The sequence below is a fragment of the Apus apus genome, chromosome 4, assembly GCF_020740795.1.
Source record: "Apus apus isolate bApuApu2 chromosome 4, bApuApu2.pri.cur, whole genome shotgun sequence".
NCBI classification, from domain to species: domain Eukaryota; kingdom Metazoa; phylum Chordata; class Aves; order Apodiformes; family Apodidae; genus Apus; species Apus apus.
In genome coordinates, this window is record NC_067285.1 from 5,611,966 (window position 1) to 5,634,520 (window position 22,555).

Sequence of the window (22,555 nt, forward strand, 5' to 3'; positions counted from 1 at the left end):
CAATACAAGAAAGACATCAAGGTGCTGGAGTGGGTGCAGAGAAGAGCAATGGAGCTGGTGAAGGGCCTAGAGAACAAGTCTTATGAGGAGCAGCTGAGGGAACTGGAGCTGTTTAGTCTGAAGAAAAGGAGGCTGAGGGGAGACCTCATCACCCTTTAAAAACACCTGAAAGGACGTTGCAAAGAGGTAGGTGCTGGTCTCTTCTCACAAGTAACTGGCAATAGAACAAGAGGAAACAGCCTCAAGCTGCATCAGGGAAAGTTTAGACTAGACATCAGGAAGAACTTCCTCACTGAAAGGCTTGTCAGACATTGGAACAGGCTGCCCAGAGGGGTGGTTGAGTCACCAGTCCTGGATGTGTTTAAAAGTTGTCTGGATGTGGCACTTGGGGACATGGCTTAGTGCTGGACTTGGCAGAGTAGGTTTAATGGTTGGACTTCATGATCCTAAAGGTCTTTTCCAATCTCAGCAATTCTATGATTCTAAGAGCATAAGCCTGCCTGCCAGCTCACTTTATCATATACACACTTATAGAAAATAATGCACAGTATAATGCTGGTATTCCCCAACTGCATTTGACCTCCATTGATTTCAGCAGTGATCAAAGGAAGTTTTATTTCTTAATGACCAGTAATGATATTAATTTTAGGATGTTTTCCTTATCAAGTGCATGCCAGATGCCTAAACAGAGTTAGGGAACTCACTTGCAGTTGAAGGTTTAAAACCTCCTCTAGAGCAATCTATGCAGTGAATGGTCTGTTGACTGTAGAGAAAGCCCAGAGCCACTAACCCTCATTTAAGGACCCAGTGTCAGGTGGAGCCTGGCTCAGAGCCCATATCAGCCACTTCCAGCTTCTCTGAATAAAACCTGAAGAGCTCAGGGGTGCATCCAGCACTGCTGAATGCAAAAAAAGTAACTTGTCATTTAACTGAAATTCTAAGAGCCAGCTCTTTGCAGGAAAATCTCAGCTTCTTAAGTAATGGCCTCTGGGAATCACTGTTTAATTGGGAACTGCACACAAAAGATACTGAGAGCCCATTTAGAAAACTTCACACCTAAAAACTCAGCTTCTAGACATATTTTTCCTGTGTGGTAACATGAACTTACAAAAGTTATTTGGAGCACTAATGGAGGCATACAGAAATGAGCCAAAACAAACATACAATTCAACCTGAAGATAGAGGTGAAGTGTTTTATGAAAGCTCTTCTATGGACTGTAAAGTATCAGCTGTGAGGCTACACCCAGGGCAGGGAGAGAAAAGGAAGATTGTTGAACCTTTCTCTGCTTACCTGAACGCTGTATGATTTGCTTCCCCCTCTCAACCTAACCTTTATTCCTTTAACACACCAAAAAGAGTAAATTATACCTCTTGCTCTCCTTCGAAACCAAGTGAAAATTCAGCATGACAGAAACGCTTTTAGTCAATCTCAGCTGACAAGATGTATTTTTGTCCTGGTCGCTCCGAGCAAAGCCAATGAAATTCAGGTCACAGGGTTAGTTTAGATTGTACTGTGCCTGTTAGTTCTGGTGTTTAAACAAATTCTTCACAATCTTGATGTACTGAGGTGAACGTCAGCAATGCTACCAGCAAAGATTTAGCAGAGGAGAAGCCAGCTCACAGTCCTTAAAGAATTATTTACTTCACTGCATTCTGGCAGCAAAGCTCTCAATGTACAATTCTGAGCATTAATACTAATTACAGCAGTGACTCCAGTTATTTAGTGAATTATCACAACATAAAGAGGCAGTTCTTCTCTGATTTAACTTATGAGCACCTTGCTTCACAGCTGCATTAACTGCATCATAAATGCTTCTCACTGTACAGTCATTAACAGTGCCATTAAACTCCATAAACTATCTTGTCATGACTACAGTTGTACAAGAAGTGAGCAGCAGAAGCAATGCAAGTTTTCCTCTTATTTTTGGCAAGGACAACATAATGGCAAAATATGTATTTACCTGCCTGAGTGTTCCAGTAAAGTTAGAAGATATTAATAGCCTTGATTGGTTATAAATCAGTACCTCAACGGTTACAAACCTTCAAGCTAGAAGCCAGGCTCCATTTAACGGCAAAGAGGAATGCACTTCAGAACACAAACCCTGCTGCTCCTCCTATTAAGAGTTAGGGAAAAAAATACAAAGCTAGAAAAGCTCAGCAGGGTTATCCCTTCTGCAGAAACCTTCCACAAACTAAGGGCCATCAAAGCAACAAGGTCCATTCTTCTGTCCTCCTTTACACAGAAAAAGAAGCTGTTCTACAATTTCATAGTATTAAACCCTGCAGTGTTTAGACTTTGCAAGTTCCCAACTGAAATACACTCACAACTAATTTAATCCCATTTACCTTGAGAATAGAGGCTGGTTTTATCTTTCCACAGAAAATACAACTTCACTTACTAGTCAGGAGTTCCTGCAGCACCTCTTCACGTACCATAGACCAGTATCCCATCCTTGCTCCAAGGTTGCCAGCTCCTACTGAAACTTGATGGAGGAGACTGCTTTGGCTGTGATGGTGCCTGTTCTTTATTAACCTGAATTAGCTACTCATCAGCTGTACTCATCAGGCTGGGGGCTGGCAAGCACAGGAGTTTTCTGACAGTGTTGAAAAAGAGAGGACTCCAGCTGATGCTAAAAAGAAACTGGTCACAAATGGAAATGAAACTATTTCCCATCAGAAAAAATCACAGAAACAGAAGAATTGCACTGACATTTTTGGGAGGTTTCTCAGCCCAGGATTGAATTAGGAAATGAACAAATTAGGAAGGAACAAACTGCCCATTTCAGAGTAACACTTCAGCTATGGGCATTTGCTTGTCTTTTATGGACACAAGTGGGTTGGAAGCCTCAAAAGAGCATGGGTGGAAATTGTTCTCTCCCTATACTGGCAGAGGGTTTTATACACTGAGCTGTGAGGAGAGACTTTCCTATTAAAATGTTGCTAAAATGCTGAATTTTTTTAACTATGGAATTAAAAGCATTTTCTAAACCATTACGTTCGTGAAAGAGAATTCCCATTTCCCAGACAAGCCTTGGAAAGGTGATTTCTAGCCCTTTGTTTCATGAAATAGTTTGTTTGAAGAGACCAGCTCCAGTCTTTTTGACCCTCACTGATACAGAAGATGTTTCAAGTGGCTTTATCTTTGTTGAACAATGCAGCCAATATGAATTCCAGCACATTCACTCCAGAGACAAGCTTACACCTCTCAGATGAGAGAGTGACACTGTGACATTGCTGTCGTGTTCCTTTCCCTTCCTTATTTTTGCAGTGCTACATCAGCTTCAATAAGAACTCACACTCCAGCCTTTCATTGTAGCTTCAATCCTCTGGATTGGAAATGAAAAGAAAATGAAGTTTTGGATACACAAATGCTCTGTAATGCTGATAAGAAGTGCTGTGCCCAGAATGCAGACTAACACACAACACTGTTGTGCATTCTGCCTGGTAAGGGAGATAGTTATTCAACAGTCTGTTGGATAACAGTAAATGATTTGTAAACATTGCCCTCAATAAAATGGGGACTCTTTTGTCCTAAAGATGTGATACGAGGAATTGAATGCAAAGCTCAAGGGGATTTCTGACAATAACGAGACTCCCAGGAACCCTCAGTCAGTCACCTAGTCTGTGTGTCCAGCAAGGAGAAATGTGCAAAGCCAATGGGAATAATAAATCAAATATTCCCTTGTTTGTATCTCTTCCAGGAACTGGAAGCATCCATGATGGATGGATATCTGAATTAACATCTCTTCACTCTTCATCTTCTGCCTGGAGTTAGGAAGTCACTTTGAGAGTGAGGCTAACTAGAATAGTAGCAAAATTGGCCTTACCTGTGGTTCTCAAACAAATGGCTCCCACAATGGCAGATCGATGGCTTCTTTATTTCACAGACTGTTTCCATTCTACTGCAGTGACCACACATCAAAAAGCTGGAAGACAGAAACAGGCTTTTGATGGCACTACTGTCACAGTGCTGGAAATGCAGAATAAGGAGGATTGGAAGAAACTACTTCCAAAGCTTCTGTATTTCACTGCATACAGCTAACAATGTAGTTTCATTAGACAGCAGTCTGAAGAAGGACATCTTTACTCAGTAAGCTCTGTCTCCTCTTGAAGTAGCCACATCAGGATCCCTGCTGTTTTAAATGGGTGATACACTGATACCTTTGCCAGGCTGAGGATGTTTGATGACAGGACAGACTATGAAGCTTTTTGTACCTCAGAAGGTTCTTAGAAGTGAAGCATCAGCCTGCTGTGAGCATGGCTGTGTTGGGAGGCTGCTCTCTGAGGGCACTGTGGAGGAACCGAGAATTTTCCTGCATAGTTGTCTCCGAACCGCAGGTACAAGTGGACTCACCAGTCACCCCAAGCATCTCGCGGATCAGATGTGGTTTTGCTCAACCTATAACATCAGAACTGTGAAGAGCAGGAATCTGCTTCTGCTCCAGCTGTGAGTCACAATAAGAACTCCCTTGAACTTGAGAGCACAAGTGCATTTGGACACTTCTTCACTTGTTACTGCTTCTCACCGCAACGCTAAGAATTGCAAAACTCACTTCTTACAGGTGGCTGAAGAGTAAGAGGTTGGTGTCAGACAAAGGCAACCTGAGTCCTCTTGTTGGAGCTTGTTTTCATTCCACTGGGTAATGCTGTAATGAGATCTAGTCCCATAAGTGTTGTATTCTGTGCTATGGCTGAATGTTGTTCACATTTTTTAAGTGCATTAATTACACTTGGAAGCTTCTACTGACTGAAAAAACATGAGAGCATTTTCCTGCTCCCACAGCAGGACTGGAGCAGGTTACCTGTTGCTTATGGCAATTCTGAACACATTCTGAACATTAACATTTCAACCCTGAAGATTCACACAGTACATTTTCCCAGAAAAGATGCTGGATAAGCATGTCTTGGCTAAAGGAGGAGGACTGTTCTGTTTTAATGGTATCAGACAAGGCTCTTGGAACTGCTGCTGTTTATCAATAATGCAGTCACATTAGGGCTTGGGTTTTGTAACATCCCACATGGTTTATTAAGAAACTCTGTTGGTAATTTTTGTATCCTTCTGAAAAAAAATGGTAATACACAGGTGTACAAACCCACATTCATGTGTTGTTTTATTGGTGTGTTACAACATTACATTTCCTTCACATTGAGAAAGCATGAGATTAAAATACATTGATCCACAACAATGCCTTCCCTACACTGACTTTTCTGGTAATTACAGCACCTACAGCTCCCTCCACAAGTTTCATTTCATTAAGCCTTTCAAAATTTTAATTACATTTTAATCAGAGCTTTTACATTGTCTATTTATGACTTTCAATGTAATTATTCCCATTAAAATAGTATTCTTTACTGCTTTGCAAAGTTCACCAATTACTCTTGCAATGGAAGTCTTTATGCTGCTTTACACTCCATATTCCAATCTTTTAACAGCCACTGCTCATATCTGAGGGCTGCATAAGCTTTCCCCATCCCAAAGAAGACAGCTGGTTTGTATCAAAAGCCATTAAAATACTGGGAATGTATACAGCACAGTTAGGAGGCCTCACTCATTTTTGAGAATAAGCCAGGTCTCTATAAAAACATGCAAAACACTCTATGCATCAGTATTAAACGTCTAATTTTGATTGTTTGGTGGGTTTTTTTTAACATTTGCATATAATCTGGAAGACTAGGTTCCTTCTGAAAGAAAAAGCTGATGGCTGAGCCCTATACAATGTAAAGACATGATACCCTTACTCTAGGGCTGTCATTAATCCTCCCATATGAATCATAGAATCATAGAATGAAGTAATAGAAAATGCTATCCCTGTTACAGAATTCTGTAGGATGGTTTAAAAACATTCTAGAAAGATTCAACCTCCACTGAACTGTGTGGATTACTAGAATAAGACCTCAATTACACTAGAGGAGTGTTCTGTCCAATCCAGTGCAAATGCAATGCTGGGATAATTTTGCTTTGCTGATGCTAGTTTTGTGAACTAGTAGATATGCACCAGCAAGGTCAGTTGCATCTGGGTAACTGTCTCAATTCTAGAGCTCAGAATTACTGTAACTGTCAGTAAAAAATCCTGTCTCTAACTGCCCAGTCAAACTGGGATCAGTTTTATAAATAAATCAGGCCTAATTTCCACAGAACTCTCCTGAGTTCATGCCTGTAACATTCTGTTCCTTAATGCCATTTCCTATTTACAGTTACTTCCAAATATCATATAAGTTTATACATTTTATCATTTCATCCTCTGGCAGAAAATTCTTTCTTTTTAAAGGGATTCTAATTTACTTGCTTTCTATAAAAATTCAAGTGTTGCCAATCAGGAAGTAGCTCTTCTCAAAAAAAAAAAATATATATCTACAAAGCTTACCTTTGAGAAAAGTAAATGACTTACATAAAGCCTTACATAAAGACATTGAGCTGTTTGAATCACAAAATGCCTACAAGGCCAATACATATTCCAACAGGAACACATAAACCAGAGTTATGGCAGCAGTGTCTTCCAGTCTAAAGCACCATAATAATGGTCGTTGATCAATGCCACCTAGAGTGCTTCAACCAGCAGCTCCAGCTAAGAAATGTTCAACTGCCAAGGCGTGGCCTGGAACATTTTGCCTGCATTTCCACAGGATTCTCTAAGAAAGAAAATATTCTGGAATCTTGACATTCTGCCATCCAAAGGTACAGAATTTCACAGGAAAGGGATGTATACTGCATAGGGCATCCATAACAAAAGAGGATCCCACCAATAATAAATTAACTGAAGTCGTACACTCAGTAACCTTCTCCGTACCAAAAGTGCTTTGATTCAGGTGAGCTTCAGTTCAGGTCCCAAGCCAACCTTTGCAAACACCACGCTCAGGAAGATGATGAGCTGAAAATGTGGAATGGGTTGAGTGGAAAACTGCCTCTAGCATTCCTCTGGGAATGTTACAGTGCTGGAGACCCCCACAAGCGTTCATGGTTGTGCGTTCAAACTCACAAATGAAAATCTTTGTATTTCTTCAGATCACCAATGCTGCAGTGAGTCACTATACAAGAATGAACATGGCACACCAAGATTCACAGAAAAATGGTGTTTCTTTATCCTCACAGTTTTAGGATTATTTTTTTTTTAATCTGTTTTCAAGACTTCAGCTTGTTGAATGTCATGGGTGCTCTTTAATTTTGTTGTGATGGTAATTAATGCAAGAGCTCTCAAAAAACTGGTAATGATGTAATACCAACTTTCTAATCCATCCTATGAACGTCCATGTTATTGCAAGATGTGGAATTTCTTGAACATCAGTATCATCCTGTGGAACTACTAATGCAACAAGGCTTGGCTCTTACAGACACTGAACCATTCATACCTTTTGGGTGTTTGATCATTAGTAGCTCAGAATGACCTTGTCAGAACTTGACAATTAATAAAAAGTTCTACCAGCACATGGAGATTCTTTTTTTTTTTTTTTTTTTTTTTTATGTTAGAAGGCAACAAGATAAATATAAGAATGATGCCCTAACTGATCAAATTATATAAAGAAATGGCTGGCCAGAACAGATGCTGAACATCTGATGAAAATTGCTGTGTGTACTCATCACCTATCAAAATCAATGAGTGCTGAAAACAACCAGAACTTTCTAGGAGATACTCAGAACTTCAGAAAATCTGTTTCCAGATCTACTATATCCTCAACTGCATCTTCTCAAAATTACTTTCTTAACCATTCTCACATGGGACTATTTTCATTCATGTTCTTTCCACTTCCCTCAAGTAGTCTATCTGTTTGCAGTCGACTGAAAACAGATAATTCAGCAAGTCAATGTGAACTGAAAATTTGACTTTGAAAGTATGATGATATTATGGCATTAAAAATAAAGTATTTCTCTTTACAAAAAGGAAAAAAAAACATCCAGTAAGAAACACTGTGTTAAGAAACCAGTTTGGAGGAAATGTGAGAAGGCTAAAAGTTCATTCGGCACATTTCTGAAAGTCATACAGGACCTTCAGTTATTCCCTCTAGAGGCAGCCCAGTAGTATTATCTGCTGTAGGTCTCTCTTCTTTCTTCACAGAGTTCTGATCTAGCAGACTGACATAAGATTTATGACAAGCTGTGTTACCCAAAGGAGGGTAGTGTTGTCTGTAGCAAATATAAGCAAAAATGAGGCCAATGATCCCTCCGACGAAAGCATCTGGATAAGAAAAGCAAACAAACCAGAAGGATGTTACCATGGGAAGGACAGTCAGTAGTGACAACTGTAAATAAAAGACATTTGGTTGACCTGGAGGTGTTTAACCCAGAAAATGTGAAGCTCAAATTTTCATAAAGAATTTGGAGCCAAATATCACAACCACGTAGGATGAATAAAACCAGTATTTTCTTGGGGACATCTCCAACATTTTGAATACCCCAAATGTAGATGGCTGGCTTTGTTTCAGGAGACAAACAAGGGGACTAGATTGGTCTCCATGGAGCATTAAACGTTCATCATGTTCCAGCTTACCCTTGACCAACACCTGTGAGGAGGCAACTCATGTATCTTCTTCCAGTTTCCCATGCTTTACAATGACGACCACCAGATTTCCCATTTGTGAACAATGCAGCTGAACTAGGCTGATTAGAGCATCCAGAGCTCTCCCACTGACAGGTACACCTGCCAGCAGTCTGCTCCTTGTCTTTGCCCAAGCATCCCCAGGAAAGACAGCAGCTAAAGTGCCAGATCTTCCCTTGACTGTTCTTTATTCCAGGAGGCATCCTCCAATGCGGACAGGGAGCAGGTTGGGTAAAGACAGAAAATCATCTTTCTTCAGGAGGTGGCCCCTGTAGCTACAAGAATTCATTTCACTTCACAGCTCCTGAAAGGCCCCTGGGAAAGACAGCTGTCAAGAGCAATTTCAAGCTGGGTGAATCCTTCCTAAAAGCAACTGAAAGGTCAAAGACTAAGCATGCCTGTTAACTGTTTTTTAACATCTTAGTATCTTTCTTTGATGCTATTTACTAACCCATACACTTACTGGAAAATAAAATAAAATATGTATGTTTGCAGCTCTCACACAAAGGCAATTTTAAGTCTCCCATGGGAACCACAGAGCACCTGAAGGGTAAGAGGATTCATTCTGTTGGCATGTTCTCCCTGCCTCTCGCTAATATGCTCACCTGGTCTTGTATTTCATCTTCAAATAATCAGAGCCAAACTCCACTTAAGGTACACAATGACTGAAAGCCTCAGATCTGAACACAATAAGGAAAGGGAAGCAAAAGGCTCTGGCTAGAATAAGACTTGACACCACATTTCATTTTAACAAGGCTTACTAAGCACCACCCTATCATCTGTGCATACTTGTATTTTACTTTCAGCTAGAATGAAACCACAGGGTTTCATTCAAACACAGTTCATTCAAACTGTGAACTATTGAGTTTAATGACAAAGAAGGGTTAATCAATCCAAATTCTTTTTGTCTAAAATAAACATAGCTTATTTGCCCTAGTTTGTCAGCCTAGTATATGATAAAACAAAGGCCTTGTGGTTATTGTTCAGTGGTTAATAAATGTCTTGTAATCATCAAAGGAGTGAGATTCTGAACAGCCTTTTAACAGGAATTAGTTATGGCAAGAAAATCTGAAAAATTTAAGATTGAAATAGATAATCATAAGAAATATTATTAGAAGTCACAGCTGTCTGTTGAGAAAGATGATGAGACAATGACTTAGGAGATCCTTTCTTCTATCTTATACACAAAAGGACAAAACAAAACTATCTCAAACAAATGCAACAGAGACTCTAGTACGACTGTAAAAGCCAATTGTGTGCACTCAGTATTTGCAAACAGATGGAAGCTTCTCCTGCCCATACTGGAAACTGACTGATTTTGTACCATTTGGACAGCCCCTGTCAAGCTGTCGTGGTACAAAAGGTCCCAAGGACAAGAATTTTCGCTATAATATATCATTACAGCATCAACCAAGTTCTAAAAAGTGTAGTTTCTGTGACAAGATTAATTTTTCCACAAACCTGTGTTGGTGGCAATTCTTAATCACCCTCCTTTAACCATGGTTGGCTGAATGCTCTTCCAGGTGCTTTTTAATTTTAACAATAAGGTCAAGCCTATGACTTCTACTTTTTAATTACAGGGAAACACGAGATTTCTGCCAGACCTCTATGAATCCCCCAGTATTCCAAGAATTGCTGAAAACTTACCTAGACTATTTTTCAAATCAAGCAACTCTGGGTCTCAGTTTGGGCACCACAGTATGACAAATTTACTACCTGATTTGTGCCAAAGATTTCTAGCTTACTGACCCTGACTGGGGGTACTGAGCAAAAACATGGGCACCTATTTTGACTCCTGGTTTTGAAGACAGCAATTCTGTGTTTTGTTTGAGCTTATGGTAGTCACAGGGTTATTTTCTCTCATGGTAATTTTCTCTCATGGTAGTCACTTTTTTTTTTTCTTTGCCCATAAGAGACTATTCTTCAGTCTCAGTACTTATCTTTACTTTTTTCCATACAAAATTTCCACTTATTTAATGAGCAAATTAACATTTTTGGAGTTATAAGCCTACACAGAGATCTAGGGAATTAAAAGCAGTCAATACATTCAGGATTCAGAATAAAATATCTTAATATTCACCAATACCAACACTAAGATCTTGAATTCTCCAGCCAAACTGAAGGGAGTTCACACAGTACTCATAAAAATAATGTCCTGAGCCCTCTCAATGCCTTTTTAATGTAAGGATACTCCCTCCCTCTTCCACCTACAGTATGTGGAGGCTTGGACATTATATTGATGGCCCTTGTTCATTCCCCATAGCATAGTTAAGACTCTCTCACCAACCCATCATAAGTAATTTAACACAATCAGTTGAATCTGCTGAGCATAAAAGATGAGGCCTGAGCTGCTGTGCTGCATATTAGAGTGAACTAGTCTCTTCTTTGGAAATACAAATATTTCAGGTAAAAGCACTGGTCACCTGCAGGATCATGTTTGCCAGCACTTAGCTTGGAAAGGGCTGAGTTTTCAGCTCCATCTCCTTAAACCTCAAAGACAAAATTAGGAGTGGCTTTAATGGACACAGTTACAACCCCTTGGGTGCAGTTTTCTTTTACCAGGTATAAAATACATCACAATGATCTGCCTCATAGCACACGTTTCAGTACATAAATAGTTCTTCCTCTTGGCAAGAGACAGTGCAAACTGCAAACATGTTCAAAACTAGAGAGTAAACCTGTACACTCCCATTCACAGCCTCACTTTAGCAGAGAGCCCCAACCAGCCCAGTGTCACACATGGAGCAGGAGACTGGGAACTCCTGCCTGTCCTCCCTGCCAGCCTGGCCAAGCACAGCACAGCTTCCTGCTGGAGACTTTCTCCAACTGGTGACCAAAGAGGAGTAATGAGCCCTGTAACAAGACAAGGCATCTGCAGGAAACCAGGAGACTCCTTGAAGAACATGTCAAGACCAATGGCTGGTGATTAGGCAGCTACGGAAGAGGAGGATGCTGAACAACCACAAAAAAACACAGCAAGAAAAAGCATGGATGAGTTCTGCTCTGGTTTGCTGACTGCTGTATGAGATAAGGAAGTGCTCAGTGGGACAGAGATACGCTCTGCTGAACTGACACTTTGTGGAGGAACCAAGAGAATGACATGTCTCAGAAAATATTCCTTTAGGGGACTATAATCTGCAAGGCCACATAAAGCCTAGATGACCTACATAACAGTATCAGAATACCAAGTCTAGTATTTCTGAAAGGAATATGGGGATAAACAGGGGAAAAGTAATTACAGGCTGGCATACTTTGGGGGAGATGTGAGAGAAGACAGGCAGGTACAGAGGTGATGAAAAACAGAGTCAAGGGAATAATAGATGGGAGGATTTTCTGACAGAGAAAGTGTAGATGCTGACAGACAGTAGTAACACAACCTGTGGACATGGGAGGAACGACATGTGGACAACCTGCTGGACTCTCCACTGGGTCTATGTCTGAAGGACCCACTGTGGGAGGGTAAGTTGTAATATAATTCTGACTTAACAGAATGAAGAACTAAAATCATAGCTTAGTAATATGTGTGTAATGAATAAATAGTATAAACTTCTACATCAGTTACATCTCGTACTGGAATTTTAACAGACTCTGATACAGCCTCCCCGGGACAGGTGCAGCTGGGCTGAGTGGTGTTGCTCTCCAGAAGCACCTACTGTGAGGGAAGAGGCTGCTGTGGCATAGCCCTGAAGCTATGAAGGTCAGTGCGAGTTACTTCAGCCTCACCGAGTAAAAGAGAGAAGAAAAGAAGGTGTCTCCATGGCTCACCTTGCCAGTGATGTTTGTAGTCACACATCCGTGACAGGGCAATCATCATGGCACAGTAGAGTGGCAGAATTGCTGCACAAAGCCTCCAGCTCTTCCCCCGGCCAACTTCTGTGAAGCAGTGCAGCTTCCCAGCCAAGTAGAAGGTGGTAAAGCCAAGGCCTGAAAATGCAACTGATACAGAAAAAACACATCATTGCAGTACTTTGTCATTGACGCTGGAGGGTATTATCCCTGAAGATCTGACAGCAGGATCCTTCTACTGCAGAGAAGTCTTGGACTTTCTAGGGTGGTATTAAGAGCTAACAGAGGCAAAAAATTGAGGGGGTTTCATAATTGGAATGGTGATTCCTATATAACCATATAAATGATGCTGATATAACTTAGTATTTTAAAATTATTAGTAGTATTTTAAATTCATATTTTAAAGGGATGTAGCACATTGCCTAGGTAGAGAGGCTTTCCTTCTCCTTCTTTTTTAAAATAAAGCAATAATGATCTTACAAACTTTAAAAAACCCCAGTGTTCTCAGTGCTTTGAGAACTGAAAGGGAAAAGGCAGCTTCCCACAAGTTCCATCTATAATCTCCCCAGCAGGGGTGTTATCTCTGAAGCAAAGCAAGCAATCAGGCAAGTCAACACTGCAAAGCAAATCCACTTCCTTCTCATAAATACTCGGATTCCACTTAATCTAACACATCTGCAAATACTGTTGTACCTCTAGTCATTCATCTGGCCAATAGCAATTGAATTTTTTTTCCTTTAGTAATTGACATTTTTCCTCTGGTGGTGACATCAGCTGTGGAAAGAATCCCTGGTTTTATTTGCAAACTAAATTAAACATTCAAGTAATTTTTTTTAACTTGAGCCACAAAAGCTCCTTCATGCTTCACCCTCAGCACGACTTTCCTGATTTTAGATCTATTCTAAAAAGTTAAGGTTCAAAGCAAATTATATTTAAATGAAATCTTTAGGTTCCAGTAACCTTTTTCTATAGAACATGCTCAACGGGCAGTGATGACAGGACTCAGGCACCAAGTTTATGCACTGAACTTCTTTCCTCTTGCAGCTTTTCAGCTTCCAGAGATGCTGGATGGATTAAAGTTTTTTAAAGATGCATCTTAGTATTTTTTAAAATAACATCTTTTTTACTTTAGGAAAATTAGTGCTGTGGCTGAACAGGCAGCTCTGTGAAACACATCATCTACTTTCTCCACAAATGTCATACTTAATTTTGCTCCTGACTGCAGAGATCAAAATAGAATATAACCATGCAAAGCACAGAGAGCAAAAAAAAAAATATTAAAAAAATTTAAATCCTTTTCCTGACTACCTTTATATTTTATCTTTGTGATATCTAAGCACCTCTATAAGACCTAAGAGGTCACAGGCATTACACAAAATTCTGTCTGATTTTGCAATCAATTTAATGGTAAAATCACCAGCAGTGCTGGACCAGACACATTTTCTCTCTAATCTTCTGCTGAGGCTTTTCAAGTGCCCTTCTCCTCATGTTCCCAAATGCTAGATGTGACAACCTAATTGCTTTCTGTTCTGCTGTTAAATCTGTGGGATGGTCAATTTTAGCTGAGGGTACAATGGAGTGGTTTCCTAACTTTCTATTACACAGTTGTTTGAATGCAGTTACTGAAGATTTGCACTTCATCTTCCAACACACAAATTAATCACTTGATGTGGCAGAACAGGGCAGACTGCTGATTAGTCATCAAACCAGTATAGCAAATATATTGTTTCCTAGAAGCTTTTTCGACCAGTGCTGATTCTGTACTTGTCAGAAGGAAGCTGAAGGCAAACTTTAAACTATAATACACAGTCCTGAGTAAATAAGAGCCTTCTTGCAGACTGGATTTTACCTTCTTGTGTACAAACCTTTGAGATAGTTAAACAACTGGTTTATCTTACTCAAGTCAAAGCCCTGATGCTAAAAAGTTGCTGACCATAGGAAAAATCTCTCCTGAGACATGGAACACATTCTGTCAGGTCTTGATAAAGCACTGTAGATTTTGTGACTCTATTGAAAGACAGAAAATGCAATATTTGCATTGTAGCAGCCCAGCACTGCACAGACACAGAGAGAACACTGCTCCACAAAGGTTTGCAGCTGAAGAGAACAAGCCAAAGAGTCAAGGAGAAGCCCAAAGAGCTGAAGGGATTTATTTACTCAGCCAAGGATGAACCCTGGCTCCTGGAGAGCCCTAGCTCCAAGTTTGTGCTGTTTCACTGTTCTCTCTCTGCCTTCTGGAAGTTATCAAACTGTTCTCTTGAAATAAGGCAGCTAAGGCTTCTTAAGAAACTAACTGAGATGAAGGGAATTTTGGGAACAAAATGGGAAAATGTAGGTCTTACAGGAATAGGTGCTATGAGTCAACTTGAAATGAGAGGAAAACAAATTATGTAATATTTAATTTGTCCCCTTATTGTTTAATTCCATTTCCTGATCTTCTGCTAGCATCAGGTAAACGTTTTAAGGCCAACAGGCCTATTTAAACACCAGTAAAAATCCTGGGTTGACACATCTTTGTACCTCTCCGTACTGATTTGGGAGGGAGCTGAGATTCATAATGCACATTGCTCATGTTTCTTTAAAGGAATCACTGGAAGTCACATGTATCATGCTCTCTTTATATGGTTTTTATTTCAAACTATTATCTACAAAGCTGGCATTGATTCTGTAAAACACTTAAAACAGGAAGAGAAAGATAAACATTGCTGTGTAGGCAAAAATATCAGTAAGGCTCTCCAACAGCCTTGCCACAAGAGGGGTTGCTCCCACTTCACAATAATCAAGTACCTGCAGAATTGATGCACTCTGCTACAAGCACCTATCGAGGTAGAAGGTAAAGGAACCATCAGAGTCTGTTCATTGACTGTTACAGCAGTGACAAGGAACTTCCCAGGAAAAAACTCCACAGCCAGCATGTCTTCTGCCCAAGGAATTCATGTTCTAAGCCTTCTTCCTGCAAAGGGTGCAGAACCTTGCCACCATGGAAAACCTGAAGGGGGATAATGGCACTCTGTAAAGGTACCAGGTCCAAGCCTTGCAGATCAGATGGATGAGCCACCAGTAGAGGGTAGAAAATGGAAGAGTCAAACCAAACCAAATTAAACAGGCTTTTACAACTAACTGGCTAGCTGTTGACTTCTGTGTGAAGACAAGAAAGTGCTGTTTCAACCTTTACATACACTAATAGTTTAAGTGTTACCAACTTAAGGGAATGCCTTTCACCTTGTCTTGTGTAGGTGGGGTATCTGGGACTGCTCTTGGAAGGCATATTTTAAAAATGTACCATAATGGTACTCAGGGTGCTGAGCCATCTCGTATGAACTATAATATTACCTAGAAAGGTTGAACCAGATGATCCTTGAGGTCCCTTCCAACCTGGCATTCTATGATTCTATTATTCTATTAAAAAAAAACAAACCAGCTTCCTCTTGGGCATTATTGTTATTGGAATAAATAAAACCACATCAGATGAATCTAACTAATCTCTTCCTTTAAAAAAAGAAGTACACAGAAGAAACACAGAGTAACTAGTGACCCCATCCTGACATCTAATTCTCTCCAGGTAGGGGATCTAGGTGAATTAAAAAAAAATCTATATGGACCAAACTGATTACAAGTTGAAATGCATAAAGTGAGAAACTGTGAGCAAGAATCTGATCTAAAGCACCCCAAATAAATTATTCATTAAAAATGTAATTGCTTTTGTGAGTACTTTTTGGAAACTGAACTACACCATGAGGCTCTGCAGCTTCTCAAGTGTTAATGGATGCTTTGCTAAGCACAAAATACTGGTCTTCTTTACACTAAGCAGTTTTTGAGCTGAAGAAAAAAAAAATCCTCAACTTATTTAAGTGGCAACAAATTATGAAACTGCAATGCATCCATTCTATGTAACTACCACAAAAAATGATCCATCTCTTTGTCTGTGATGCTTTATACTTGTAGTGATTAGTGTGCATTTTCCAAAGGCAAACACATACTATTCATCAGTGGAATTGCACAGCAGCCTCCTGCAATTTTAGCTAGGGCTACTGGTGAATGTTTTCAGTTTCACACCATTCAAAGACTGAAATATTTATCTTTCCTGAAGGAAAAAGTATGATACCAAATGGCTGCATAAATCTTAATGCTGAAATTCAATTCAAAGTGGGTTTTATAGAGGCACAATTCCCAGGGAACTTTTTGAGCTTATTATCACAGGCAAAATATTTTATTTTTTTTTCCAAGTGGGAGAGCCAATCACCCTCCCTTAGGCCTAGCTTTATTAAATTATTTTCACAGAGAAAGACAATTCAGCAGAAGCAACATGAAAAGCACATCCCAAAATACAAATGTTGGCAGGGAAGTGGGAAACAAAAAGGAGGTATCAGAGACAGAGACATGTTAGACCTGTATTATCTGAAAAGCAAGTGACTAGAGTATTAATCACTAAGTTGTTTTGGCAGGACTGCCACAGTGATTTCTTGTGAACCTTTTTTTGATTTTTTCTGACATTTTATTTTCATGCACCTTTCAAGATACCTCATTACACCTGAAATATCCAAAGTGGTCTCAGGCTGCACCTCTTAGGGAGAACTATGTTCTGATTTGTTTGTGTACAAAAATTCTGAAATTGAACTTGCTCCATAGGCTGTGTTGGTATTTCTGTTGACAGAAAGCTTGAACAAGTCCCCTTTGTCTGAGAACACAGTAAAGACAAGCCTAGAAGGACTCAAATTGTGGAATTCAAAGAGAAGAGCTCAGCACTCATGCTCCAATCAAGGCAACCTCAGCATTAATCTGAGCTTCAAGAGACTGTCTTGTAAGCTCAGCTCTAATCATACAACTGTCCCAGACTACAAAGACATCTTTCTCTGCAGTGTGTGGCTTTTATTCTTCACTCACTGCCATGAGCTTCTCAACTACACTTGGTGAAATTGGGTTTAATTAATGAATTTGCATCAGATTTACAGATGACAGAATGACATCAGGATGCAACAGGTCCTTGAACACACCCAGGCTGGTGCTGCTCTAGTGTGGTCCCAGGCTTGTGCACTCCTCTCCTTGCAGGCAACAGGAATATCAAGTGTTGACTGATTTTCTGTTAGGTCAGATGTGCATCCCTTGATGAAATAACATCCTGCTGCTACACCTCTAGTTTCCTGCTGGAGACACACGTGTCATCTGAACCTCAAACACATGAGCAAGATTTATTATTGGGGCTGCAAAACTAAATTTTAAAGAGTCCATGTCACGAGCCCCTCATGAATTCAAACCATCTTTGTTATGGAGCACTGAGAGGTAAATATGTCAGAGAAGTGGTAAAAGTGTTAAACACAACCATTCCTCAGTATTTACAGTTGAATTAAGAAGACAATAAACCCTGCAGGAGATCTTTTTTTTTTCCCTTGCATATCTAAGACATTCCTTCCTTATATCCCTCAGTTCCTCTTTAAGAGGATGAAATATTTCAGAGAGACACTGCCATACAGCTGTTAATTAAGAAATTTATCTTGAAAATAGGGGAGAAGCAGCAATTACTGCCAAAAACCTGTGGGTTGTAGCTCGTCTGTTACTTAAAATGTTCACTTTCAACTGATGGAAATATGATTATCCTCCATGAAATTGCCAGCTAAAGATAATTAACAGTTCAAATTTAGATACCCAACTATAATTACATGTACTGCAGTAATATTTTATATAAATTATCACAGGATAGCAAACAATTCTACTGAAATTCAATGATTTCATAACTCTGGAGCACATAAATCATTTTAATTTTTCCAACAAATGGATTTTAAAATGCAAAAATCTCTTCGTTTTTACAACTGACTAATTTCAGCTATTAAGTGGAAAAGGGGAGGAGGAGCTAGCTGTCCTTTCACTCTAGAGACATAATATTTTCCAGTCTCCTTTCTTCTTTTTAGTGACCCAGGAAGACACACGACAAATACTACATTCATTTAATTTCTGCTTCATCAGGCTAACGTGGTGCACACAAGAACTGCATGATCTGCTTTGATATCATCAGAGAAGGCAACTCCTTGGGGTTAATACAACAGTAATGCACCATATACAGTGACAAACACCAAGTGGAACAGTAAATAGTGGAAATAGACAGAAAATAAAATATGAAGCAATCAACCAGTCAACAGCAAAGGTGCTGTCTTTTAAGAACTGCTCTGCTAGTCTAAGATGACAGCTCACACCAAGGAGTCTCCTAGTTTGGCTGTCAGACTGTGTAACTGTCTTAGAGAAGGAAAAAAAACAAGAGATTTCTCTCTCCTTCCCTCAAAACCAAGGAACGAACTGGACAGAAAACTAATTTAGGAGTAATTTTGAGAACCCATTCTGCCCAAATAAGCAGAGTTTAGCTTGGAGGAATAGGACACATGCAAAGAAATGCAGACACTGGTATGTGAGCCAGTTATCAAGACTGTAATTGCTAGAGATAAACAGGCATCTCCAAGGTATGCCATGACATATTGTTTGGTAACAGACCCATGAAAAGGCAAAACAAATTACACTCCTGCTCCTCTTATTTAACTCCTACCAATTCCCTACTGCAAGAGGCATTCTCTGGATACAGGGATGCTCTCTTTTTCATTCACAGTCTAGCTTTCTTACCCCTGGATACCAGAGAGAAGAGATCAGCATAGAAGACAGGCTAATACCATGAAGAATAAAATGAATATTCATGATAGAGAACTTCTTACACCAAGCACCCCTCACCAGTTCAAATTATACTCAGTATTGTGTATCTGTGGAAATGCTATGACATAAAAAATATCTGGTCTACCAATGCGGTTTCCATTCTCTGATTAATTCCCTCAGTAGCATTATCCAAAGATTTTTCCTTCCTCCCTCTTTCCCCACAAGAGAATTTTTTTTAAAAGACCTCCTATGCTATTATCCACTTGCAGCTTCATCCAGGAGTCTAAGCAACATTGCCTTCCAACATGACCAGAGACTTTCAAAATTATCATTTTCCAAAAGTTTCTGGTTGTTTCAACAGAATGCAGGAACCCCAGACAGAGAGACTGCTAAAACCATTGTCTTAGTTCAGACTGAAACAAAGAAAAACTAGAAGTCTCAAGAGAAAAACCAGTTGATTGCAACAAAGCAGTACCAGCTTTTTAAAAAATTGTGTAGGTTTTCTAAGTCAAAACAGTAACTCCATTATTTGCTCAGTCCTCTGCAGAAGGGAAGGGAAAATAATTACCTGTTTCGTTATCTGCAATAGTTGGTGCCTTCTATGCAGAATTGACAGTAATAACAAAACCCAAACAAGGCTTTCTGTACTTTTCTCTGGCAGAAATAATATGTTTGATTTCCTGCATTTATCTCATAGCTTTTAGCTCGAGACTTGCAATACCTCCTTGCTTACAGGAGACCTAAATACATGTTTTCAGAAATCTTTATGACTGAGTTGTCTGCAATGTGATACATCAGTCAGCCACCTCTGAGGAAAGGTGCCTCACATTTTAACTTTCTGATTCAATTTCAAGTTTTTTATTGATTTTTCTCTTGGTTACAGCAGAAATGCAGTTGATACTCTTGCTTTTATTGAAATTATCCTGGATTGACTCAGGGTTATTTGTAACACAAGAATGTGCACTTAGGTGAGTCAGCTTTCTCACTCTTGCTGCTCCAAAGGGTTTTGAGTCCACCAGTATCATTTAGAGACTGATCACAACTAGTACTCGTGGATTGGAGAAAACACACCCCAACTCACTAAGGTGACCACCTTGTAGACAGATTTAAAGTCCCCATGGAAGCAGAATGGTTGGGTTTACTTCCAAGTAGGTCCAGGCTGGGCAGAACACTCTCATACATATTCTGCTTTAATTTTATTGTGGGCTGCAAGCCCACATGGTGATGTGAAACAGAGTTCTGCAGGAGGGGACAGTCATAACATTGTCTTCAGCAGCAGAGGCCTGATCAGAATGAAAATGCTGCCACAGAAAGCCTTGCCTCCACTCTCTACAGACACAGAAAATTGCTCTACCAAGATTAAGAGCAAGGACTGCTTCTAGCAGTCATTCCTGATCAAACCTGATCAAAGTGTTTCACAGCTGATGGCACAGGGGTCAAAATCATGCACAAATATCAGCTTTTAGTTCTCAAAACAGATTCTGACTAGACCTGTGGGTCTCTATTTTCCTCTTTGCAGAAGAGGATGAATTGATATCTTTCATGAGACCCGGGTTGGACCTGAAACTAAAGTTAGAAGAGAGAAACTTGTTTATGCAGTGAATACAAAGAACATGCAACCAAGCCACGGTTTTGCTTGGGCTATTTACCTGCCCCTCACCTCCAGTGCAGCATCGGAGCTTCTCTTACCCTCCAAGTGCTGCCCAGAACAGCCCACTGTTGAGCTTAACTACCTTAAGGAAAACTCCACAGTGAAGGATATGTGACTGAGGAAGAGCTAAAAATACACTTGTTATGGAAACTTCTCTACATTTGGTTTGTTCTCACACAGAAATGCTAAACACCACCAAGGAAACTGAGTATTTGCCAGTGGTGTACTGAGACTTCTGTTTTAAATATGGTCAGAAATTGATGGGCCAGCCTCCTCTGTCTGAGTTGAGGTGATAGTCTTCAGTTTTCAAATTAGTCTTGAGCTTTCTGACCTGTTTTGCTCCAGACAAGAGCTGTCACTGCAGGTCACAGATTAAAATTGATCTCCAGATCTCTAGTGTAACTCAAAGTTCTTTTAACTGATAAAGGTCAGCCAGAAGAACAATGATCTTGGCTTTACATACAGCTAAAGTCTACAGCACCACTACCAAGTCTTATGCAGGCTGTGAAATCAAGCACATACCTTAACCTTAGGTTACTAATTTTACCTGAAAAGTTCAAGTTAAGCAAGAGAAAAAAAGGGAGAATTAGACTGAAAGGTAATTAAGCTTTTTCCCTACACAGATGACAGCAAATTTAACAGCCATTAATAACCAAGAAACAGCAACAGCTGCTAGGAAATCTATTTTATCCCAGCTAAGCTCAGAGTTTCACTCATACTTCCACCTCACTTCTTTAACCAGGGCTCTCCAGCACTTGAAGAAGAATGATGTTGGCTCAGCCATTCATTCTGTTCCTCATCAATTCAAGATGATTCCACATTTTCACTTATTCTGCTCTGAAATCACAGAATCACAGAATCTTAGGGGTTGGAAGGGACCTCTGGAGATCATCAAGTCCAACCCCCCTGCTGCAGCAGAAACACCCAGGGCAGATCTCACATGAACACATCCAGATGGGTCTTGAAAGTCTCTAGAGATGGAGACTCCACAACCTCTCTGGGCAACCTGTCCCAGGGCTCTGTCACCCTCACAGTAAAGAAGTTTTTCCTCATGTGTTGTCACTCGGTGCCATCTTCCCCTCACCCAATCACAGGGCACCACTGAAAAGAGACTGGCCTATTCTTGACACCCACCCTTCAGATATTTAATAGACATTAATAAGGACCCCTCTTAGTCTCCTCTAGACTAAACAGCCCCAGGTCTCTCAGCCTTTCTTTGTATGACAGATCTTCCAGTCCCTTAATCATCTTTGTAGCCTCCACTGGACTCTTTCCAGCATATCCCTGTCCCTCTGAAACTGGGGAGCCAGTTGAGTTCCCTGCATGATCTGGTCTCCAGACCAGGAAAGCAAAACCAAATAAAAAACCCACACACACCTCTTTGGTGTCCTGTGTGAATCACAAATTACAGCGGACTGCAAATCAGTAAACAATGGTCCTAAGATCAAGAAAGCAACAGGCTCATCTGGTACAATTCCAATTTTTCTTGCAGTCCTTGGAACTGTTTAATCACACATTACCAGGAAGAATCACATTACTCCCTGTTTTTCTACAAAAAGGTCTGCTGAATTCTGCTAGAGAGATAGGACACCTCATCTTCAGTCATTTTAATGAAAAAGGCAGGGAGCTGGTGAGAAACAAAGTGCTCATACACGGCTTGGAAGAAAGCCTATTGTCTGCAGAGAAACTGATGGAATGATAAGGACGTGTCCTTCACCTTAAGATGTGCCACGTTCTCAGACAGATAAGTGGCAAGCACTGACAAAGATGAATTGCACACCTGCATGGCTGTATCTTTTCATAAAGAAAAAATAGGCAGGCAAAGAGGTACCTTTTTTATCCCAGTAACATGCACCATAGCTGATTGATAACCTAGCACCTGAGGCAGTTTACACTCAAACTTCTGAGAGCTTGTAGAAGTTAACTGTTCATTCTTTCTAGAAAAAGGGGGGAG

At 40.1% G+C, this 22,555-nt stretch overlaps 1 protein-coding gene across 1 annotated transcript in view; it reads right to left on the reverse strand.

Annotated features, from left to right (window-relative positions):
• Positions 1–5,086: 5,086 nt before the first annotated feature.
• Positions 5,087–22,555, reverse strand: part of PLPP4 (phospholipid phosphatase 4) — a 47,944-nt gene continuing 30,475 nt past the window's right edge. The window contains exons 6-7 of the mRNA XM_051618896.1: positions 12,297–12,467; positions 5,087–8,171 (exon numbers count right to left, since the gene is read on the reverse strand). Of these exons, the coding sequence (XP_051474856.1) occupies positions 7,972–8,171; positions 12,297–12,467 (371 nt within the window). The 3' untranslated portion in view covers positions 5,087–7,971. The remainder of the gene's footprint in view (positions 8,172–12,296; positions 12,468–22,555) is intronic.